The 23,815-nt window shown below is 42.2% G+C and overlaps 1 protein-coding gene across 1 annotated transcript in view; it reads right to left on the reverse strand.

Annotated features, from left to right (window-relative positions):
• The window catches only part of LOC106586190 (potassium voltage-gated channel subfamily H member 7), a 110,663-nt gene that overhangs the window by 58,733 nt on the left and 28,115 nt on the right, over positions 1-23,815 (reverse strand). Inside the window, exons 4-7 of the mRNA XM_014173162.2 lie at positions 9,165-9,605; positions 8,933-8,953; positions 8,306-8,520; positions 6,560-6,985 (exon numbers count right to left, since the gene is read on the reverse strand). Coding sequence (XP_014028637.1) covers positions 6,560-6,985; positions 8,306-8,520; positions 8,933-8,953; positions 9,165-9,605 — 1,103 coding nt within the window. The remainder of the gene's footprint in view (positions 1-6,559; positions 6,986-8,305; positions 8,521-8,932; positions 8,954-9,164; positions 9,606-23,815) is intronic.

Consider the following 23,815-nt stretch of genomic DNA (forward strand, 5'->3'; position numbering starts at 1 on the left):
GTCCGGAAGGTAAGCGCATACTCAGCAGCCGTCTGATTCCCCTGCTGGAGCTGAAGCAGACGCTGACCTCCCTCTGCCCTCCGAGGGATGATCGAAAATATATTTAAACAGAGCCATGAACCCCTCATAAGACTCAAACTCCTCCTCTCCTCTCACCCAGATGGCTGTAGCCCATTCCAATGCCCGCCTAGTCAGCAGAGAAATAACCGTGGCAACCTTCACAGCTGGCCTGGTACATTGTTTGCTGCATCCATTCGGGATGCACCGTTTCAGTTTACATGATTCAATATTTAGGACAAAAACGGACAAATGTAACTAACTCTGGGAATGTCAATACAATCAAACTAACAAGGGCAATGATCACAAGTCAGTCATAACGTGGCTAATAGGTTAGCGTATCTATTTATGTAGCAAGCTAAAGACACAGAGCCTAACGTTAGCTACAGTAGATAACTAGCTATCTGCTAGGAGGATGTCATGTCATTGGAGGAGCAGGTGATTGATGTTTTCCCCTGATATTGTTTTTTGGTGGCTATACACAGCTAGAGTTGCAGGTGTCATTTGGTTAGCTAGAAAGAATTTGAACGACTGTTATACAGTCAGCATATCTCTTGCGTTCGCAAATTCACTGGCTATCTACTCCGACTTCAGAGTACTCTTGTCTGAGTGTGCCAGAGTGCAGAATAACTGATGAATTTAAAAATGAGCAACACCCGCTGAATATGACTGGTATAAGTAAACGTAGGCAAAAAAATGTAATTGTTAGTAATGAACGCTCTAGATAACATGTAAACAGCCTAACCACCTTTGCTAGGGTGAGTAAAATGGTCAGAGTGAGGTGTTCTCTCATTTGTGTCTGTAAGTAGCTAGCTAGCAAGCTAGCCAACTTTAGCCAGTTAGCTTGGGTGCTTGCTTGGGACAAGCAAAAGGACGAGTAGGCTACAGCTGCAGAAGGACAAGCAGGATACCATTACCCGTTGTGTATCAATGCAATTTTGACTGCCAACTAGCTGAACATTTTTGTGAAGGTTATATCTAATGTTCCTTCGTTAGATTGTAGCTCATCTTGCTCTGGCTAGCATTAGTTGTTGATGTGCATAACTGAGAGAGAGATACATTAATACAGCCTACATATTAATGGTTGTTTGATAAAAAAGGACTGTAAAGTTCCCAGATGTAAGAGGACTCCCGCGGTATTTACTGTACATATTTTCAGAAATCCATTCAGGTGTATTTTGTGGCTTTTGGCTAATGCGTTCTAATGATCTAAAGTCGTGCTGTTGCAACTGCCTGTAAACACACAGTCCAGTTTAAAGTATATGATGGCAGGCCAGTGTGGCAAATGGCTTGTTTGCATTAAGGCCTACTGTAGCTCTGATTGACTATGGCGCACCGGTCTGTGTAGAATCCAGTCCTGGACGAGACAGACGTTTTTATTACGTTTTCTTTACTGCAATGTCTATTGATTGTCCAAATGCACGGCCTCATTCCCACTCTATATTGTTATAGAATATTCACAAATGCTTTGGTATACGTAATTCCCAAACATTCTAAGAATTTATGAAAATGTGAAAATGACCATATTCTTCCTGAGGGTGTTTATGAACAGATCTTAATAAGATGTCACGTTGCTAAAATGCTGTCAGTTCCACATTAATAAAGATTAGCAAAAAAGACTGTACAAAATAAATAATACAAATACTGAGCTAAACTCAGCAAAAAAAGAAACGTCCTCTTACTGTCAACTGCGTTTATTTTCAGCAAACTTAACATGTGTAAATATTTGTATGAACACATCAAGATTCAACAACTGAGACATAAACTGAACAAGTTCCACAGACATGTGACTAACAGAAATGGAATAATGTGTCCCTGAACAAAGGGGGGGAGGTCAAAATCAAAAGTAACAGTCAGTATCTGGTGTGGCCACCAGCTGCATTAAGTACTGCAGTGCATCTCCTCCTCATGGACTGCACCAGATTTGCCAGTTCTTGCTGTGAGATGTTACCCCACTCTTCCACCAAGATATCTGTAAGTTCCCGGACATTTCTGGGAGGGAATGGCCCTAGCCCTCACCCTCCGATCCAACAGGTCCCAGATGTGCTCAATGGGATTGAGATCCGGGCTCTTTGCTAGCCATGGCAGAACACTGACATTCCTGTCTTGCAGGAAATCACGCACAGAACGAGCAGTATGGCTGGTGGCATTGTCATGCTGGAGGGTCAAGTCAAGATGAGCCTTCAGGAAGGCTACCACATGAGGGAGGAGGATGTCTTCCCTGTAATGCACAGCGTTGAGATTGCCTGAAATGACAACAAGCTCAGTCCGATGATGCTGTGACACACCTCCCCAGACCATGACGGACCCCTCCACCTCCAAATCGATCCCGCTCCAGAGTACAGGCCTCGGTGTAACGCTCATTCCTTCGACGATAAACGCGAATCCGACCATCACCCCTGGTGAGACAAAACCGCGACTCGTCATCGAAGAGCACTTTTTGCGAGTCCTGTCTGGTCCAGCCCATTGGCGACATTGTTGCCGGTGATGTATGGTGAGGACCTGCCTTACAACAGGCCTACAAGCCCTCAGTCCAGCCTCTCGCAACCTATTGCGGACAGTCTGAGCAGTGATGGAGGGATTGTGTGTTTCTGGTGTAACTCCGGCAGTTGTTGGTACCATCCTGTACCTGTCCCGCAGGTGTGATGTTCGGATGTACCGATCCTGTGCAGGTGTTGTTACACGTGGTCTGCCACTGTGAAGACGATCAGCTGTCCTTCCTGTCTCCCTGTAGCGCTGTCTTAGGCGTCTCACAGTACGGACATTGCAATTTATTGCCCTGGCCACATCTGCAGTCCTCATGCCTCTTTGCAGCATTCCTAAGGCACATTCATGCAGATGAGCAGGGACCCTGGGCATCTTTCTTTTGGTGTTTTTCAGAGTAAGTAGAAAGGCCTCTTAGTGTCCTAAGTTTTCATAACTGTGACCTTAATTGCCTACCACCTGTAAGCTGTTTGTGTCTTAACGACCGTTCCACAGGTGCATGTTCATTAAATGGAAACTGTGTTTAAACCCTTAACAATGAAGATATTTGGAAGTTATGAATGAAGTTATTTGGATTTTTACAAATTATCTTCGAAAGACAGGGTCCTGAAAAAGGGACGTTTCTTTTTTTGCTGAGTTGATATTTTATGCTTCAATTATTATTTTTTATTCCCTCCATACATAATCTTTCCAGATCCTGGATGTCCTTTGTTTGCACTCATGGAGTACACCCTTCAATTCAAACCACAGGTTTTCAATGGTGTTAAAGTCCGGAGACTGAGATAACTATTTCAAATTGTTGACTTTGTGGTCAATTAACAATTTCTTTTTGGATTTTGATTAGCGCTTGGGGTTATTGTCTGCTGGAAGATCCACTTGCAGGCAAGTGTCAGCCTCCTGGCAGAGGCAACGAAGTTTTGGGCAAAAATGTCCTTGTACTTGATAAAGTTCATGATGCCGTTGACCTAAAGCAGGACTGCCCAACCCTTTTCCTGGAGATCTACCATCCTGTGGGTTTTCAGTCCAACCCTAATGTAACACAACTGATTCTACTAATTAGCTGCTCAACAAGACCTTAACTAGCTGAGTCAGATACACTAAATTAGAGTTGGATTGAAAACATACAGGACAGTAGATCTCTAGGAAGGGGGTTGGGCAGTCCTGACCTAAAGGATAAGTTTGTGTTTTTACAACCAAATCTAAATGTTTTATGTAAATGGAATGTTATAGAATGGTCCAGACACTTTTTTTGAGATTTCACTTGATTTCACTTGTTTACCCCAGCTGTTCCATTCTCTATGTAGCCTGCAACTAGAATGGACAGAGAGGTATCGCTCAAGTCACAACAAAATGGTATATAACGTTGCAGATAAAGTTTGGAATGACACAATTTCATGTGTATACCATCTAAAGACCTGCATCACATTACTGAAATCAAAACAAATCAAATTGTATTTGTCACATTCGCAGGTGTAGACTTTACAGTGAAATGCTTACTACAAGCCCTTAACCAACAAAGCAAAAAAAGAAAAAAGAATAAGAAGTAAAAGTAACAAATAATTAAAGAGCAGCAATAAAATAACAATAGCAAGGCAATATACATAGCGCCTCTTCAACCTCAGGAGGCTGAAGAAATTTGCCTTGTCACCCAAAACCCTGACAAACTTTTACAGATGCACAATCAAGAGCGTCCTGCCGGGCTGCATCACAGCCTGGTATGGCAACTGCACCGCCCTCAACCACAAGGCTCTCCAGAGGGTGGTGCGGTCTGCACAACTCATCACCGGGTGCGAACTACCTGCCCTCCATGACACCTACAGCACCCGATGTCACAGGAAGGCCAAAAATATTTTTTTTAAATGGAAGAGCCCCCGTACAGTACATGCTGCACAACGAAGATGAAGAAGTGAAATGCTTGTTGGGGTAAGTTTCTCAGACACAAGTGAAATTGAGAAAAAAAGGTGTCTGGACCTTTCTATAATATGCCATTTATATCAAAAATGTTGATTTGGTTGTAAAAAAGCTAAATTCTCCTTTAACAACAGCCCCAGGACCAGTGGAAGCAAAATAGCCTCATAACATAAAAAATCTACCATCATATTTTACCATAGGTATGAGGTACTTTTCTGCATATGCTTCTGGTTTTCAACACCAAACCCACCAGTGGTGTGCATGGCCAAAGAGCTAGCTGTATTGTCATGTTATCTGACCATACAGTAGCAATGCCTGGAGTTTGATAAGCGGCATTGACATTTTGATTGGAACCTGGTGCGATGGTCAGATCACATGTAAATAGAGCTCTTTGGCCAAGCACACCAGTGGTGGGTTTGGTGTTGAAAAACAGAAGCATATGCAGAAAAGTACCTCATACCTACAGTACTTGTTAAACAATATATATATTTTTAGAATACAACACAGCTCAGTATTTGATTTGGATTGTATAGTATTCTTTCCTAATCTTTATCAAGGGTGCCAATAATTATGGACCCCACTGTATGTGTGGATGAGACTTTGGTATGTGGCTGTGGGAATGTATGTTTGTTGAATGGGTAGAAATGTCATTGTTGAAGCTGCGGTGATGCTGCAATTATGTGAAACAGATCAAATTGAATCATTGAATGAGCAGCTTTAAGTCTGGACATTCTTTGATGCTTTCTGTAGCAGTTCTCGGCTGAGGAACATACTGCACATGTACAGCATGTCTTTCTAGCACTGTGCTCATGTACATATCCCTGCCTGGCCCCATTTAGCTGTTTGATCTAGCTCCACATAGCTAGGGCTTATAATAGCATTACAGATCCTTTACCAATAGAAAATAGCCTCCTCAATAAAACTATTCAGGGGATGCAAAAGCTTGTTACTAAGTACAAGTACAAAAATATGCATGTAATATTAATAAAAAATGAATTACTAATTTAGTTAAAAGGAAACAACGGTCAGTGTATTATTCCTTTTTTTTTGCAGAGCATACTACTACAATTTCCTACATAATAATACATATAAAAATACATTGCATAGTCTCAAGTCTACAAAAAATATTACTGGAATACCTACAGTGGAATAAAAAACAATACTATGTTATGTATAGTGTGTTGTGCAGCATGTGCAGCCAGCAGGGTATAAGCAACTGAAGCATGGCGGAGAACTTAAACGCAGCGCGGGAGCCTGCTGGCTTGGTTACAAATCTCCCTGATCATTATTGTCTTAGACAAAAAACTGTGCTTTGAAAGGGCAAATATGTGAACCCATGAACACTTGCAGGTTGTGACAAAATAGCTCCCTACACCTGGTTGCAGTTGGTCAATAAATAAACTAATATAAATGGTCAACAATTACCCTCAAATCACCTGTAGCTCTACTGTACTAAAGATCCTGTTTCAACTTCATCCAAAACATACATAAAAAAAATATTTTAAGGTAAAAAATTGGAGACAAACCTTGGTGGCATAGATCGAAGACAATGGGGGTACATTTAACATCGAACGGTTTTGGTTTATTACACTGGTTTTTATTTTGGTTTGTTGTCAATATTCAGTCTGACTCAGCAGCAGTAGAATAGGTGATTATGCTTTATAAGCACGAGCTGTCTCTCATGTTCTGGTGTGCCAACAAAGCATGATAAAGCGCTGAAGTGGCTCCAGACCCTGAAGGGATATTCCCTCATAAATAAACAAGCCAGCCTGCCTGTCCAATGGGCCTTTCACATCTGCATGTAAGCTGTGCACACAGCGCTGCTGACTCTCCCCTCATTTAAATGCATCATTGATTGCCATTTGTAAGCCATTAATCCACGTAAATGGATTTTGAAATGACGGCCATTCAGAAGAAAAAAAAGGCAACATGCAATTTAATACAGTAATCCTTTCAGAGACGAGACAGAGAAATGCAGGCTTTAAGTAGTAGCCCATAAAACTGAGCTTAGTAAATAGGAAAAGAATGGGAACACTGCTAAAGTGATATGCAATAAACCACCCAGAGAGAAAAACACAGGGAAAGACATGCATTAGGGATGACTTACTTCATCTGATCCTGAACCGAAGATAAGCAGGTCAAAGGGGATCGCAGCCACCATGTCTATAAGGAACCAGCCTTTGAAGTATTGAATGGCGATCTTCCCTGGTTGGCTGACCACTTCCTCGTTCAGATTCACATAGGTGGTCCGGAAGTTGATAACAATGTCAACGATGAACATGATGTCCACCATGAAATCCACCACGTTCAGGGGATTGCAGGAGTATCCACACTCGCGCCTCATTTGCTCCTCGCGGTCATTGAGTAGGAAAGCAGCAGAGTACGGAGTAAGAATGGCTGTATAGATGACCAGCAGCAGGATGAGCCAGTCCCACATAGCTTTGAAGGGACTGTAGTGGAGGATGGTGAATCTGTCCATGCGTGGAGTCTGGAGCTTGTATTCTGGAAGGACATCAGCACCAAGTGACAGTACCTGTAGTAGCAGATAGAGAAGAGGGGACAGCAACCACTAAGAGCACTAATTAACTAGGTTTCTGATAGAAATAAAGTTTTACTCTGTAGATATGAGTGTCAAACTTTTGTCGGAATGGCAAAATATTAATCTGACAGTTTAACCAGAGTCTGCTTTGAACTCACTTGACTCAGCTAACCTGAGAGTAAGTGCTGCGCAGTCCTCTCCTCTCAATTGTCAGACATGACAATCGCCCCTGTCTTGGGATGTGAATCATGTGACTTCCAATATAGATGTGTTCCACAGGATCACTGCCTTACTGTCCCACATTCTGGCAGTAAGTGGTAGTAAATTCATCTATTGATTTTGATTAATTTGATATGGTATGATAGTATTGAAGGAGGTTAATCAGGTAACGTATCCTAGCTGTACATCTTTTGAAAAGACTACTTCGTGCTCTTTTTTTTTAGACATTTGTAGTGCTCGATCCGTAACAATGGTACAGATACAACAGACAGTGTCCAACGTTCGACAGCTTGTTTAACATCTCTGTAAGCTTCTCTCCATGGTTGGACTCTATGGCTTATTATGGTTATTCAAGCAATGTTGTAATCTAACAGCCAGTGAGTACGTGGCTTTCCTCTCCTCTGGATCTTAATGAGCTGTGACAGTCTTCAAGGAAATACCTATCTGCTGATAGATAGTGCAGGAGAAATGATGAGGACAGAGGGTTTGTTTAATGTTGCCTCAGCACATCCACAAGAAGAATTATGGATTCTTCATTGCATCCATCCCGCGAGCTACTGATGTGAAAAACCCCCATTGAATGGCCAATTCCAGGTACAGCAACACAGAGATAGAGAGTTCAGTAGGACGATGGCTGTATGTATGAGTGAGAATGGCTTGTCCCTTCTATAGATTGTCATTGTCAGGAGTGCTTTTGTTTTCGCCTGTCAGAGAAGGTCTGAGTTTACAGGAAACCTTGGTTTTCTATCCTACAGACTGTGCTGAGGTTTGACACTGACATTAATGAGACGACAGTCACTGTACGGCAGTTAGTTGTCCTAGGCACAGGTAGAAGAGCTTTTCTGCTACACACTACACTGCTGGACTTGTTTTTCCACAGAGCACAAGCCTCAATTCATTGAGGATGACCAAGCAGCCATTAGCGCAACAAAAATGATAATGTGCCAGGCATTCATTAGGTACATGTCTTATTTTCTGCATGATGTAACAGGAAAGTTGTACGAAAAAAGAAAAAAGATATTTTAATGTGATTATACCAACAAATGTCACAACGGTCAAATGTGCTTTCCATACAAATGGCGTCAACTGTCTCACCTGTGTGACTTTTTCAGTGACGTTGTGCGTTCTGTCCTTGACCTTGGGTGCTATGATAGTGTTTTCTGATGACGGAGGAGATTGTGCCTTATTTTCGTTATTCCGCTCTGCGAAGTTGAGCGCAATCAGCGGGATCTTGTTGATGGTGCTGTACTTGTTGATGTTGGACTCCGAGGTGGAGCCCAGCAAACTGGACTTGAAATGATTGAACGGACCTGGAACGTAAAGAAAACCCAAAGGAATTGACTATAGAGAGAGAGGTGGTAATACAGTATAGCACAGCTCTAGTAAAGAGCATGCAGTAGTATTCATGGGAAGCGGACAGAGCATGGCTGTCTTTCATGCAGGTGTTGGGTGGGGATGGCAATATTAGCAATCAGTTGAGGCAGCAGGCTTTCATTCAGGAGGTGATGATCAATCATCAAAGGACATTTAAAATAAGCTGACATGACAAAAGCGTCACCACACCTAAATGTCTAAGTCACAACACATTCTCAAGTGCAGCACTTTCATTGAGCGTAGAATTTCAGGGCGAAATAATCTTAATTGAGGGCAATTGTCTTGATTAGGATACATGCTTCAAACAGTCCAGTGCACATCAAGCATGGTCAGAGAACACATCATTACCTCTGATATAGCGACCATTGTCTAAAAGCAGCATTATATAGGTGAGAAGAAGAGAGAAATACATAGTACTGTGGATGCAGATAATGCTGACATAAATCTGTAATAGTATACTATCATGCACAATTATTGAGCCAGGAGCACTCTCAATTCACAAAGATGACAATAGCTCTGTCCCCATTCGAAACCGAGGTACCACAAGGCTTTCATTAGACATTTCATTATCCTACTTTACCTTCACTTGCGTGTCGGTCCCTGAACATGCTCTTGGAGTTGCTGAAGCCTTCTATGTCGTGGACGGAGGACGCTCGCCTCATGCTGCTCCCGCTGATGCTGCCTCTGGAGATGGTGTGTCCCAGGCAGGTGGTGGACTGGTGCGCCTCCGTCTGGTACAGCCTTTCCCAGGGGTACTGCTTGGGAGAGGAGTGGCTCAGGGGTCCGGGACCATGCAAACTGGCCTGAGAGGAGTGGTGGCTGGAGCTGATGAGGGCCCGTGTGTCTTTGGCATTGGTGGGGCTGCAGTTTTCCTTGGTCGGGGGCGACTGGAAATTGGTCAGAGCCACCGAGGAGGAGGGGGAGTCCACCATGACGGCATCTGGGTCCTCTTGTGGAAGAGACTGTTTGTTGGAGACCAGACTCAAGGCAGCCTGGCGGAATCGGAAGAATCGTCCCTTTCCTAAACAACAGAAAATGTTGGACGACTGAAGAAGTGACACAAAAGTATGATTTTTGACTTTAAAACAAAATGTCAAGGATCTCAATCACAAGCAATGGCAACAACTCTTCAGTCAATTCAGTCATATTTTCAATTAATGCAAATCTCATTACCGTTCTTTGAGTTGGAAGGTGCACTTTCATTTCTCTGACTGTGTGGAATTCTATAATTAGATTACCCTATATGTGTTCATGATCAAACAGGGGAAGGTAAGCAGGAGAATCAACCTTTTAATCCAATGGCATTCAATGGTACATGACTGAATCACCTTGGTTGGCTCATTACGCCTTGGTGCATAGTGTGTATACTGCAGTTATGCCTATCATGTATGTAGTGCTCTGTCTTCTTTGATGATTCATTAATTCAACTTTGATCAACTTTGTATACCGCAGGGTGTCATTATCCATCATACCGCGTTCAAGGGTATAAGTCGAAACACTTAACGGGAAAAGGAATCTCCTTCCTTTATTGAACTGAGAGAGATGGTGTGTCCTGTCCGGTATCCCATCTCATGTGTGTCCACTGTCCAGTAATATCTTCGGAGAGGACACACAGGCACATTATAGACGCCACCTTGGGAGGGAACTGTAGTTTGGGATCATTAGCAATAGAAGAAGGGTTGAAAGTGAGCCCCAGGCTCACTCATAAATATGAGGCAGCCATCATTCAGCACTCTCCTTACATAATGTTACTGCCATCTGTTTCCATTCTCCGGGCCACATGCGCTGATGTTACAACAACCCTAACACACAATAAAGCCATCACACTCAACAGGGCTCCTGGACAGGCCTCTAAAATAGCCCCTAATGGCAGGAGGCCTGCAATTTACATAGTGATACATGACTCAGTGTTTCTGTTGTAGGTGTCTCCGTTTACAGTCATATTAGATGCCTGAGGGAAGTAGGCGGAAGAGGGAAGACTTCTGAAGTTCTGCTTGTTTCGACTGCCCCTAAAAACCAACTAATCCCTTTGAAAAGGGCCTACTGTTGAAGTCGGAAGTTTACATACACCTTAGCCAACTACATTTATACTCAGTTTTTCACAATTCCTGACATTTAATCCTAGTAAAAATTCCCTGTCTTAGGTCGGTTAGGATCACCACTTTGTTTTAAGAATGTGAAATGTCAGAATAATAGTAGAGAGAATGATTTACTTCAGCTTTTATTTCTTTCATCACATTCCCAGTGGGTCAGAAGTTTACATACACTCAATTAGTATTTGGTAGCATTGCCTTTAAATTGTTTAACTTGGGTCAAACGTTTCGGGTAGCCTTCCACAAGCTTCCCACAATAAGTTAGGTGAATTTTGGCCCATTCATCCTGACAGAGCTGGTGTAACTAAGTCAGGTTTGTAGGCCTCCTTGCTCTCACACACTTTTTCAGTTCTGCCCACAAATGTTCTATGGGATTGAGGTCAAGGCTTTGTGATGGCCACTCCAATACCTTGACTTTGTTGTCCTTAAGCCATTTTGCCACAACTTTGGAAGTATGCTTGGGGTCATTGTCCATTTGGAAGACACATTTGCGACCAAGCTTTAACTTCCTGACTGATGTCTTGAGATGTTGTTTCAATATATCCACATAATTTTCCTCCCTCATGATGCCATCTACAGTGCCTTGCGAAAGTATTCGGCCCCCTTGAACTTTTCGAACTTTTGCCACATTTCAGGCTTCAAACATAAAGATATAAAACTGTAATTTTTTGTGAAGAATCAACAACAAGTGGGACACAATCATGAAGTGGAACGAAATTTATTGGATATTTCAAACTTTTTTAACAAATAAAAAACTGAAAAATTGGGCGTGCAAAATTATTCAGCCCCCTTAAGTTAATACTTTGTAGCGCCACCTTTTGCTGCGATTACAGCTGTAAGTCGCTTGGGGTATGTCTCTATCAGTTTTGCACATCGAGAGACTGACATTTTTGCCCATTCCTCCTTGCAAAACAGCTCGAGCTCAGTGAGGTTGGATGGAGAGCGTTTGTGAACAGCAGTTTTCAGTTCTTTCCACAGATTCTCGATTGGATTCAGGTCTGGACTTTGACTTGGCCATTCTAACACCTGGATATCTTTATTTGTGAACCATTCCATTGTAGATTTTGCTTTATATTTTGGATCATTGTCTTGTTGGAAGACAAATCTCTCTGTCCCAGTCTCAGGTCTTTTGCAGACTCCATCAGGTTTTCTTCCAGAATTGTCCTGTATTTGGCTCCATCCATCTTCCCATCAATTTTAACCATCTTCCCTGCCCCTGCTGAAGAAAAGCAGGCCCAAACCATGATGCTGCCACCACCATGTTTGACAGTGGGGATGATGTGTTCAGGGTGATGAGCTGTGTTGCTTTTACGCCAAACATAACGTTTTGCATTGTTGCCAAAAAGTTTGATTTTGGTGTCATCTGACCAGAGCACCTTCTTCCACATGTTTGGTGTGTCTCCCAGGTGGCTAGTGGCAAACTTTAAACGACACTTTTTATGGATATCTTTAAGAAATGGCTTTCTTCTTGCCACTCTTCCATAAAGGCCAGATTTGTGCAGTATACGACTGATTGTTGTCCTATGGACAGAGTCTCCCACCTCAGCTGTAGATCTCTGCAGTTCATCCAGAGTGATCATGGGCCTCTTGGCTGCATCTCTGATCAGTCTTCTCCTTATATGAGCTGAAAGTTTAGAGGGACGGCCGGGTCTTCGTAGATTTGCAGTGGTCTGATACTCCTTCCATTTCAATATTATCGCTTGCACAGTGCTCCTTGGGATGTTTAAAGCTTGGGAAATCTTTTTGTATCCAAATCCGGCTTTAAACTTCTCCACAACAGTATCTCGGACCTGCCTGGTGTGTTCCTTGTTCTTCATGATGCTCTCTGCGCTTTAAACGGACCTCTGAGACTATCACAGAGCAGGTGCATTTATACGGAGACTTGATTACACACAGGTGGATTCTATTTATCATCATTAGTCATTTAGGTCAACATTGGATCATTCAGAGATCCTCACTGAACTTCTGGAGAGAGTTTGCTGCACTGAAAGTAAAGGGGCTGAATAATTTTGCACGGCCAATTTTTCAGTTTTTTATTTGTTAAAAAAGTTTGAAATATCCAATAAATTTCGTTCCACTTCATAATTGTGTCCCACTTGTTGTTGATTCTTCACAAAAAAATACAGTTTTATATCTTTATGTTTGAAGCCTGAAATGTGGCAAAAGGTCGAAAAGTTCTAGGGGGCCGAATACTTTCGCAAGGCACTGTATTTTGTGAAGTGCACCAGTCCCTCCTGCAGCAAAACACCCCCACAACATGATGCTGCCACCCCATGCTTCACGGTTGGGATGGTGTTCTTCGGCTTTGCCGCCTAGAAATAAAATTCTAGGATGCAAAGCTAAGCTAAAAGCTAAAAGGGGAGAAGATGCAGAGAAAAAAGATGGATTGGATCCTGAAAAAGTGGCCACAATAACTGGTGAGTGGGGGGGGGGGGGGCAGGTCAGAGTTTGGGAAACCCATTCTAAATCTATGTATGTATTATTTGTAGCATTGTACAGCTAAGCCAGAGTCATTATCTTCAGTCCTAACTCAAATAAAAATATCTGGCTGTGTCATTATGACTTTGGAGAATTATTTATGACACATTGAACTTATTTAATTTGAACAATTCTAGGTGGCAAAGCTAAAAGGGGAGAACATGCAGAGAAAAAATAAGGATTGGATCCTGAAAAAGTGGCCACAATAACTGGTGAGTATATTTTGTTTATCGGTATTCAGCCCCTATGCTATGAGACTTGAAATTGAGCTCAGCTGCATCCTGTTTCCATTGATCATCCTTGAGACGTTCCTACAACTTAATTGGAATCCAGCTGTGGTAAATTCAATTGATTGGACATGATTTGGAAAGGCACACACCTGTCTATATAAGGTCCCACTGTTGACACTGTATGTCAGAGCAAAAACCAAGCGATGAAGTCGAAGGAATTGTCTGTAGAGCTCTGAGACCTGGGGAAGGGTACAGCATTGAAGGTCCCCAAGAACACAGTGGCCTCCATCATTCTTAAATGGAAGAAGTTTGGAACCATCAAGACTCTTCCTAGAGCTGGCCTCCTGGCCAAACTGAGCAATTGAGGGAGAAGGGACTTGGTTAGGGAGGTCACCAAGAACCCGATTGTCACTCTGACATAGCTCCAGAGTTCCTATATGTGGAGATGGGAGAACATTCCAGAAGGCAGCACTCCACCAATGGGGCCTTTATGGTATTGGCCAGATGGAATCCACTCCTCAGTAAATGACACAAGACAGCCCGCTTTGAGTTTGCCAAAAGGCACCTAAAGACTCTGAGACCATGAGAAGATGCTCTGGTCCGATGAAACCAAGATTGAACTCTTTGGCCTGAATGCCAAGCGTCATGTCTGGAGAGAAACCTGGCACCATCCCTATGGTGAAGCATGTTGGTGGCAGCATCATGCTGTGGGGATGTTTTTCAGCGGCAGAGACTGTGAGACTAGTCAGGATTGAGGGAGAGATGAACGGAGCAAAGTACAGAGAGATCCTTGATGAAAACCTTCTCCAGAGCCCTCAGGACCTCAGACTGGGGTGAAGGTTCACCTTCCAAAAAAACAATTTAATAGATTTTAGAATAAGGCTGTAACGGAATAAAATGTGTAAAAAGTAAAGGGGTCTGAATACTTTCCAAATTCACTGTATATTTTGAGAATCATTATCACTATCATTGCTAGCATAGCTGACAATAGCTAGCTAGCTACCAACTAGCTAGCTGGCTAACATTACCCTACCTCAATAAAACTTGGATGTGGCTTGGAAACATGATAACATTTCAAAAGAAGGCACATAATTAGTAAGAAAAACATTTGTCATGATTGTGATGTCACCAGATTGACTTTAGATGCAGTATAACTTTAGACAGCTAACTAAGTTTGAGGGGACCACTGTATTTAGCTGGCTAACATTAGCATTGCCGGCTATTTTTGACAAACTTTGCCTGTAACAGTAATGGCAACATTGCCATCTCTCTAAAGTAAATTTGACGATATCATAATATGGCAAATTTGTTTCCTAATATTTACTTGCCTACTTTAGCAATGCCATCATATTTCCATGCCACTCTAAGTTAGTGTCATTTAAACGAAACAGTCACATTAGCCTCCAAGGTGCAAACCATGTCTAGGTCACAAATAAATATTGGATGCAGCTATTGTGGTACTAGCTAACTCATAACTGACTACAACAGTGTACTAACTAGCAGCAACAAACATCAAACCAACCCAGGGCCATAGCAACTGCCTGAAGCTAATCCAATCTGGATCCAGTCAGTCTACATCTGTAAAGAATAGAATTAGCTTCCAAAGGATATTACGTTATTTCTCAAGCCATGTTAATAATTGAAGGATGATGACAATCGTTGACCCTGTTGTTCTGTTAGACAAAGTGCACAGCTGGGTGCCAGACTGATCCCTTGGTCCCCATAAACGGATGCCGGGACCTGCCAGAAGAAGTAAAGTTGGGTATCATAACATGTCCAGCAATGTGATTGCAATGGTTTAGTGACCTCAAAATCATTTAATTCACCGTTCACTTGCTATTTTCACAGCTTGTCAGGCAAGACCTCAGAATAAAAGTGTTATGCGACACAAGTACCCTTGTGACACCTCCTCCGTTGTTGCCAGTCTCCCTCTGCAACAGATTTCACAGGCTCATCATTTGTACAAATACAGAAAGTAACCCTCTTCGTTACTTTGATGCGTTTGATAACCCAATTGTGAAACATAATTGATGTAAACTGATATTATTCTTAGATGCGTATAATGTCAAACTATTTGCAAGCATTTCGCTACACCCGCAATAACATCTGCTAAACACGTGAATGTGACTAATACAATTTGATTTGATTTATCCAAGGCATAACGTAGCCTGGTGAAACCAGCCTGATCGCTGTGTTCACCATTCTATTTCACATCACATTTTATGACGTGAGATCAGGTTGGTTCCACCAGGCTAATCATAACCACCATTGATCATGTCATCAGTGCACTGTGTGTTTGTGTGTGACCGACCAGTATCTTTGATGAGGGGCCAGGAGCTAATCTACAGTTCTATGCCCATCAATGGGGCTCTGGCAAAACCTCACCTCCAGCCTCACCTCTTGCCTGCTCACCAATGGTTGTAGATGGGGAGAACAGAATTGGGTAGGTTTCGTCTGACTTGTTCAAACTTCATCATAGGTAATATCTGACACATATGTACTATCTTCACTGCCATTGGTACTGTAATAGAACAGTGACTATGTGTGTATGTGTTCACAGAAACATGTATTGGGCCAGCACTTGGGGACTTGCAAGGGGATGTGATGGAGTCCAGACTGACAGACAGGCTTGATACTGATGTCTCTGAATGGGGAGAGACCTGGCACTCGGCATAAACATTTTACTAGACACAACTTTTACCTGTATTGTCTTTTTTAAATAATTGAATTGAATGGTATCAGTCAATATGGGGAGGGAGAAACCCTGTGTATTCTGCACCAGGATCAGGGGACTCCTGTTGTATATGGGACACCACACAGGAAGGTATATGACCACTCTGACATGTTTGACAAGGTAGCCCCATTACCACCAGACAAAATGGCGATAGGCACAGGATCTGTATCGGCTGGGAATGACAACATGAAAGGTACACGTTGTTATATTAGCAGAACACTGCTTCTATGATATAATGTAAAGGGTGTTTTATTCTACATGGACCTGGTACTACATTTGAAAGTTATCAAAACATTTAGCTTACAATAAGCAGGAAATCAGGAATCCGTCAACTAGAATTAAAGAAAACATGGGAATTTTGGACAAGTTACTGTAATTTTGCAACCATACCCCTACATGTAGCTTTTTTGGTAGTAGCCTAGCCCAGCTATGCCCCTGTAAGATGTATAGTACTGGTTAAAGACATGCTCTGGAACTTTGGTGACTACTAAGTATCTATGAGAAAAATTACTGTCACCTCAATTTGCCACAAAATAACTAGTTTAGAAGCAACTTCTTTGCTGGAAGCTGTCACTATATTTTCCCCCACGTTGGCCATCCACCTAGCAATTCGATTTCAACCAATGAGCTTCAGCCCCTCGCTATATGACTGACAGCTAGCATGATGCACCCACAGCAGAGTGAGAGAGAGAAAAATGACGTGATATAGTACGCAATTTACAGGGACCACTTTTGGCTTGTGAGTGCAACTTTCTGAACTTCTGGCTAAAAAGTATACAAATATACCAGAGAATCTCTTTAATATCATGGATCATACAGATCATTATGATGAGATCAAATGGACTCAATGCTGCTTCCACACCGATCTCAACAAACCATTTCTGTATGGACCGCGCTTTGTGCACGGGGCATTGTCATGCTGAAACAGGAAGGGGCCTTCCCCAAACTGTTGCCCCAAAGTTGGAAGTACAGAATCATCTTCACTGGAACTAAGGGGCCTAGCACGAACCATGAAAAACAGCCCCAGACCATTATTCCTCCTCCACCAAACTGTACAGTTGGCACTATGCATTGGGGCAAGTAGTGTTCTCCTGGCATCCGCCATACCCAGATTTGTCCGTCGGACAGCCAGATGGTGAAGCGTGATTCATCACTCCAGAGAACGCGTTTCCACTGCTCCAGAGTCCAATGGCGGCAAGCTTTACACCACTCCAGTCAATGCTTGGCATTGCGCATGGTGATCTTAGGCTTGTGTGCGGCTGCTTGGCCATGGAAACCCATTTCATGAAGCTCCCGACAAAAGGTTATTGTGAGAGGCAGTTTGAAACTCAGTAGTGAGTGTTGCAACCGAGGACATATTTTTACATGATACGCCCTTCAGCACTTGGCGGTCCTGTTCTGTGAGCTTGTGTGGCCTACCACTTCGTGGCCGTTGTTGCTCCTAGATGTTTCCATTTCAGAATAACAGCACTGGGCAGCTGACCTGGGAAGCTCAAGCAAGACAGAAATTTGATGAACTGACTTGTTGGAAAGGTGGCATCCTACGACAGTGCAATGTTGAAAGTCACTGAGCTCTTCAGTATGGGCCATTCTACTGCCAATGTTTGTCTTTGGAGATTACATGGCTGTGTGCTTGATTTTATATACCTAAATATCCGAATACACTCATTTGAAGGGGTGTCCACATACTTTTGGCCATGTAATGTATGTCATGTAATAGATTGGCATCATCACTCTTATGGTCTGTAAGGAAGATGTCTCTCTGGTTTCTGCCCTGTGGAATCGCAAGTAGGTAGGTGACAAGGACGATGGTTCCAGCAGTTTACAAACAATAGGTCTAACCCATCATTGAGTGTACCTGTTGGGCCAAACATGTTGTTCGTAAATGGCTGGAACCATCTCCCCAGATGGCCATCTACCTGCCTGTTGTTCCACACCGACAATTTTCAGTTGTACATATTACAATACAGTGTAGCCTTTTGTCAGCTGATGCTCAGTCAGTTTTAAACAACAGCTGTCGCTAATTGAGGTTATGTGATGGCTCATCAGTGATTCTATAGAAGCGGCAGCAGCATAGAGTTTACTTGATTCATCTATGTCTTCAGCATTGCATGGGCTGATGACAACTCGGAGGAGAAATTGAAGATGATGCTGAGATTGCTAGTGGTTTTAAATTGATTGATCATTTCACAGAAATGACAAATCCACTAACACAATCATAGCTAAATCTTCTGTAGGGTTCACATGAGCAAAGTACTAGGTTTGAGAATAGAATCAGAATATTGATCCTGAATATCTAGTTGTTTCTTGGTAACCGTGCCAGCTTTTCAATTCTGAAAGCCGTTTCTGGCTCATTAGTCTCCGCCTTATCTCAGCTCACTGGTCACCATAGCAGCACCCACCCGTAGCACGCGCTCCAGCAGGTATATTTCACTGGTCATCCCCAAAGCCAACTCCTCCTTTGGCTGCCTTTCCTTCCAGTTCTCTGCTGCCAATGACTGGAACGAATTGCAAAGATCACTGAAGCTGGAGTCTTATATCTCCCTCACTAACTTTAAGCATCAGCTGTCAGAGCAGCTTACTGATCATTGCACCTGTACACAGCCCATCAGTAAATAGTCCACCCAACTACCTCATCCCCATATTGTTTTTTTTTTTTGCTCCTTTGCACCCCAGTATCTCTACTTGCACATTCATCTTCCGCACATCTATCACTCCAATGTTTAATTGCTAAATTGTAATTATTTCGCCACTATGGCCTATTCATTGCCTTACCTCCCTAATCTTACTACATTTGCACACACTGTATATAGATTTTTCTATTGTGTTATTGACTGTACGTTTGTTTATCCCATGTGTAACTCTGTGTTGTTGTTTTTGTCGCACTGCTTTGCTTTATCTTGGCCAGGTCGCAGTTGTAAATGAGAACTTGTTCAACTGGCCTACCTGGTTAAATAAAAGTGAAATAAAAATAAAAATATATATATTTTTGTTTGACATTCCTCTATCGTAATCAGTCCTCTTTCACCCCAGCTGCCAAACTAACCCTGATTCAGATGATCATCGTGATTACGGAGACATAACTTATAGATCGGCAGGTAAGGGTGCTCTTGAGCGGCTAGATGTTCTTTACCATTCGGCCATCAGATTTGCCACCAATGCTCCTTATAGGACACATCACTGCACTCTATACTCCTCTGTAAACTGGTCATCTCTGTATACCCGTTGCAAGACCCACTGGTTGATGCTTATTTATAAAACCCTCTAAGGCCTCACTCCCCCCGATCTGAGATATCTACTGCAGCCCTCATCCTCCACATACAACACCCGTTCTGCCAGTCACATTCTGTTAAAGTTCCCCAAAGCACACACATCGTCTTTTCAGTTCGCTGCAGCTAGCGACTGGAACGAGCTGCAACAAACACTCAAACTGGACAGTTTTATCTCAATCTCTTCATTCAAAGACTCAATCATGGACACTGTTACTGACAGTTGTGGCTGCTTTGTGTGATGTATTGTTGTCTCTACCTTTTTGCCCTTTGTGCTGTTGTCTGTGCCCAATAATGTTTGTACCATGTTTTGTGCTGCTACCATGTTGTGTTGCAACCATGTTGTTGTTATGTTGTGTTGCTACCATGCTGTGTTGTCATGTGTTGCTGCCTTGTTATGTTGTTGTCTTTGGTCTCTCTTTATGTAGTGTTGTCCCTTTTGTTCTGATGTGTGTTTTGTCCTATAGTTATATTGCAGGAGGCCTTTTGCCTTTTGGTAGGCCGTCCATTGTGAATAAGAATTTGTACTTAACTGATATGCCTAGTTAAATAAAGGTCAAATAACAAATTAAATAAATGTAACACTTTTGTGTATGCTAAATACATTTTGTATATATTCTCTATCCACAGGAGATGGACATCAGCAGTCATGAACCCCCAGTCCCGCATCCACCACACCTTGACCTTCCTTTGGGCTTCCTGGGGCCTGGCAATTCCCTTACCATATTGGAGTGACAATCATCGAGCTAGAATAACATTATGTAAAGATGTATAAATGTAAATACTATTCAAAGAGACAAATTACATTTTTTCATAAAACAATCAGTGGACTTTATATATAACAAATGCATTCACATACACATTGCATTCGGAAAGTATTCAGACCGCTTGACTTTTTCTACATTTTGTTTCAATACAGCCTTATTCTAAAATGGAATAAATAAAAATAAATAAATCTACACACAATATCCCATAATGACAAAGCAGGTTTTTTTTATTTTTTTTGCAAATGCATAAAATAAATAAATAAATGGAAATACCTTATTTACATAAGTATTCAGACCCTTTGCTAAGAGCCTTGAATTTGAGCTCAGGTGCATCCTGTTTCCATTGATCATCCTTGAGATGTTTCTACAACTTGAATGGAGTCCACCTGTGGTAAATTGAATTGATTGGACATGATTTGGAAAGGCACACACCTGTCTATATAAGGTCCCACAGTTGACAGTGCATGTCAGAGCAAAAACCAAGCCATGAGGTCGAGGTAAATTGTCTGTAGAGTGCAGAGACAGGATTGTGTCGAGGCACAGATCTAGGGAAGGGTACCAAAACATTGCAGCATTGTAGGTCCCAAAGAACACAGTGGCCTCAATCGTTCTTAAATGGAAGAAGTTTGGAACCACCAGACTCTTCCTAGAGCTGGCCGCCCAGCCAAACTGAGCAATCGGGGGAGAAGGGCCTTGGTCAGGGAGGTGACCAAGAACCCGATGGTCATTCTGACAGAGCTCCAAAGTTCCTCTGTGAAGATGGGAGTACCTTCCAGAAGGACAACCATTTCTGCAGCACTCTACCAATCAGGCCTTTATGGTAGAGTGGCCAGACAGTAGCCACTCCTCAGTAAAAGGCACATGAAAGCCCACTTGGAGTTTGCCAAAAGGCACATAAAGGACTCTCAGACCATGAGAAACAATATTCTCTGGTCTGATGAAACCGAGATTGAAGTCTTTGGCCTGAATGCCAAACGTCAGGTCTGGAGGAAACCTGGCACCATCGCTACGGTGAAGCATGGTGGTGGCAGCATCATGCTGTGGGGATGTTTTTCAGCTGCAGGGACTGGGATACTAGTCAGGATCGAGGGAAAGATGAACTGAACAAAGTACAGAGAGATCCTGAAAACCTGCTCCAGAGCGTTCAGGATCTTAGGCTGAGGCGAAGCTTTACCCCACTTCAGCCGTCGTGTAAAGTCAAGGGGTTTCAAAACTTTCCGAATGCCCTGTACTGTGTCAACATGGGTTTTCATAAGACACCTAGACTTTTATAAAGCTACGGCTGCAGTAAACTCTCACCTTGTAATGTCCCAAATGAAAATGATTTACACACATTTTTAAAGACCAATCTTATATGATTATGGCCTAATTCCTATAGGAAACACACAAAACATATGATTCTTATACAATTCCTGTGTTTCTCACATATGTGACAATATATACTGTCAGACATATAGTTCTGTATAATGCTTGTGTATGAATGTGATGTACTTCATATAAGACACTTATGTGATCCATAGAGACCCTTTCAAAGGTTCCATAAGTGGTACAGTTATACAGGTGTAACAGGGCTATTGTGCTAGAAAACGTTTCATAGCCTACTGGAATGATACTGAATAACGATATTATTCATGCTATCGAATATCCCTGCATTACAGTGGGTAGGAGTTATGTTTAGAAGATATGCATTTTATAGTAAATGAGGCCTATGATATTTCCATTGACATTTTGCCATGCCATCCTGCTGTGTCATCATCTGCTCTCGCTTTTTTGTCATTCGGTGACCCTAAACTCGGAGCTTCTACTCCATCCCTTGCTGCTCGACTCATCTGTGGACCACACGTCCTCTCCCTCGGCTAGTCTAATGACGAGCAACACATTGTATAAGTTGATGTTCAATATGGGAAGCTAACTGCAAATAGACTTATGATTTTTTGATTTCATATGTAAATTGTAAGTAATAGAAAGTATTGGTACCGCTAATCCTGTACCTTTATCAGTTGAATATTTGCATACTGTTACATACTGTAGCTACTATGTGAAGTATTTTCTATTTTTATAAGCTAGCTAGCAATAGCCAGAGCCATGTATTTCATGTTTCTAAATACAGTATTGTTAGGGGGCTGGCCCAAGTGGGCCAAGCTTGCAGTATGTCACCAAAATGTGTGTAGATTCCTTGAATAGGGAAAATGGCGCCACACAGCTTCCAGAAAACAGCTGCTTTCAAACTCAGGATTTCATGGTTAATTGAGGTAAGACAGTAATTCTGCTAATAGATTTTGCATGCATTAACTACACCGAGACACGTGCAGCCCAAAGCAGGAAGTTAAAAAAATACGTAAAAATCGCCAATGTTCCGAAACGTCTCTTTAATCTGCGTGAAAATTACACCAAGATCTAAACCCAGCATCACCAGGCATGGCCTCCTGCTTCACGTGCTCGTTTTCATTCAACTGGGACTGCTTGGTATGAATGGTCACTTGCAGATAAAATCTGTTGATTTATGAATGGTAGGGCAGAGACCACTTGATCCTCTCTGAGCCTTCTGAATTATTGGATTTATGGGCCTGTTTTAGTGTATTACTCGTGCTTATGTCAAAATACAATGTTCCCAGTTTTTTTTGTAGAACACAGTTCCTGTGTGTTTTGTGGAAACGTCAAAAGAGCAGAATATTTGAGAAGCAAGAAGAAAGGGAATTGAATTTTGAATGTGCTTTTAGATTCAGCCCCATTACTCTACAGTATTTATTTCCTTTGGGAAAGAAGAGAGGGCATTGCGGCTGCCTCTCTGCTTTATACCATTAAGCCTTCTACGGGTCATTTACTCTAAACACATACATTTTCCATTTCATACAGCAGCTATTAATCCGTCGCAATAACTCAGTATGAAATTACAATTAAATGGTTCAAAGAGGAAGACATAATGAGAGGAAAGCTCTTTGGTTGCACCCAGTGAATCTAGTTGACAAAAGAAACCTAAATTAAAATAATTGATAGTATTTTATGTGAATCTATACCACTTTAATTTTCCCACAAATAGCATAGCGGAAAGATACATTTTCATACGGTGCAATGCATCTCTTTTCCTGGTAATGTGTAGCTGTTCTATTTGCTCAGGTCTTGGTGACATCTTGGAAAAAATCCTGAGAAGTGGGTTCTGTGTGCAGACTTTGTGAAGGAGGGATTATGCTCTCACTTGCATGTACTATTGTGCTAGTTGCTATGATACCTGGAGCCCGTACAGTATGTATGGGATCATAATTAGCTCCTCATGGTCCCTAAAATCAATTTGCAAGGAAAGCATATTTGTATGAGGCCAATAACAGCGGGACTATGCATTTATGTCCATAAAATGGATAAAGCATAAGTGTGCCTGTGGTGTCTGTCTGCTGATCTGTCACACCACCTGCGTATCTGTCCCTTCCTTCTGTGGCGCTTTTTCCCCTCAGTGAAGACCTCTAGTACGGAAGAAGCGATCAGCTCTGATTAGTCATGTTAAAAACACACACACACACACGCACACACACACACACACACACACACAAACACACACACACAACTAGCGTTGCAAAATTCCAGGAACTTTCAATAAATTCCCCTTTTTTTCCCCCCAGAAAACCAGGGTATTTATTGAAAGTTCCCAGAATTGTGCAGCATGAC

The sequence above is a fragment of the Salmo salar genome, chromosome ssa25 (genome assembly GCF_905237065.1).
Source record: "Salmo salar chromosome ssa25, Ssal_v3.1, whole genome shotgun sequence".
Taxonomy (NCBI): Eukaryota; Metazoa; Chordata; class Actinopteri; order Salmoniformes; family Salmonidae; genus Salmo; species Salmo salar.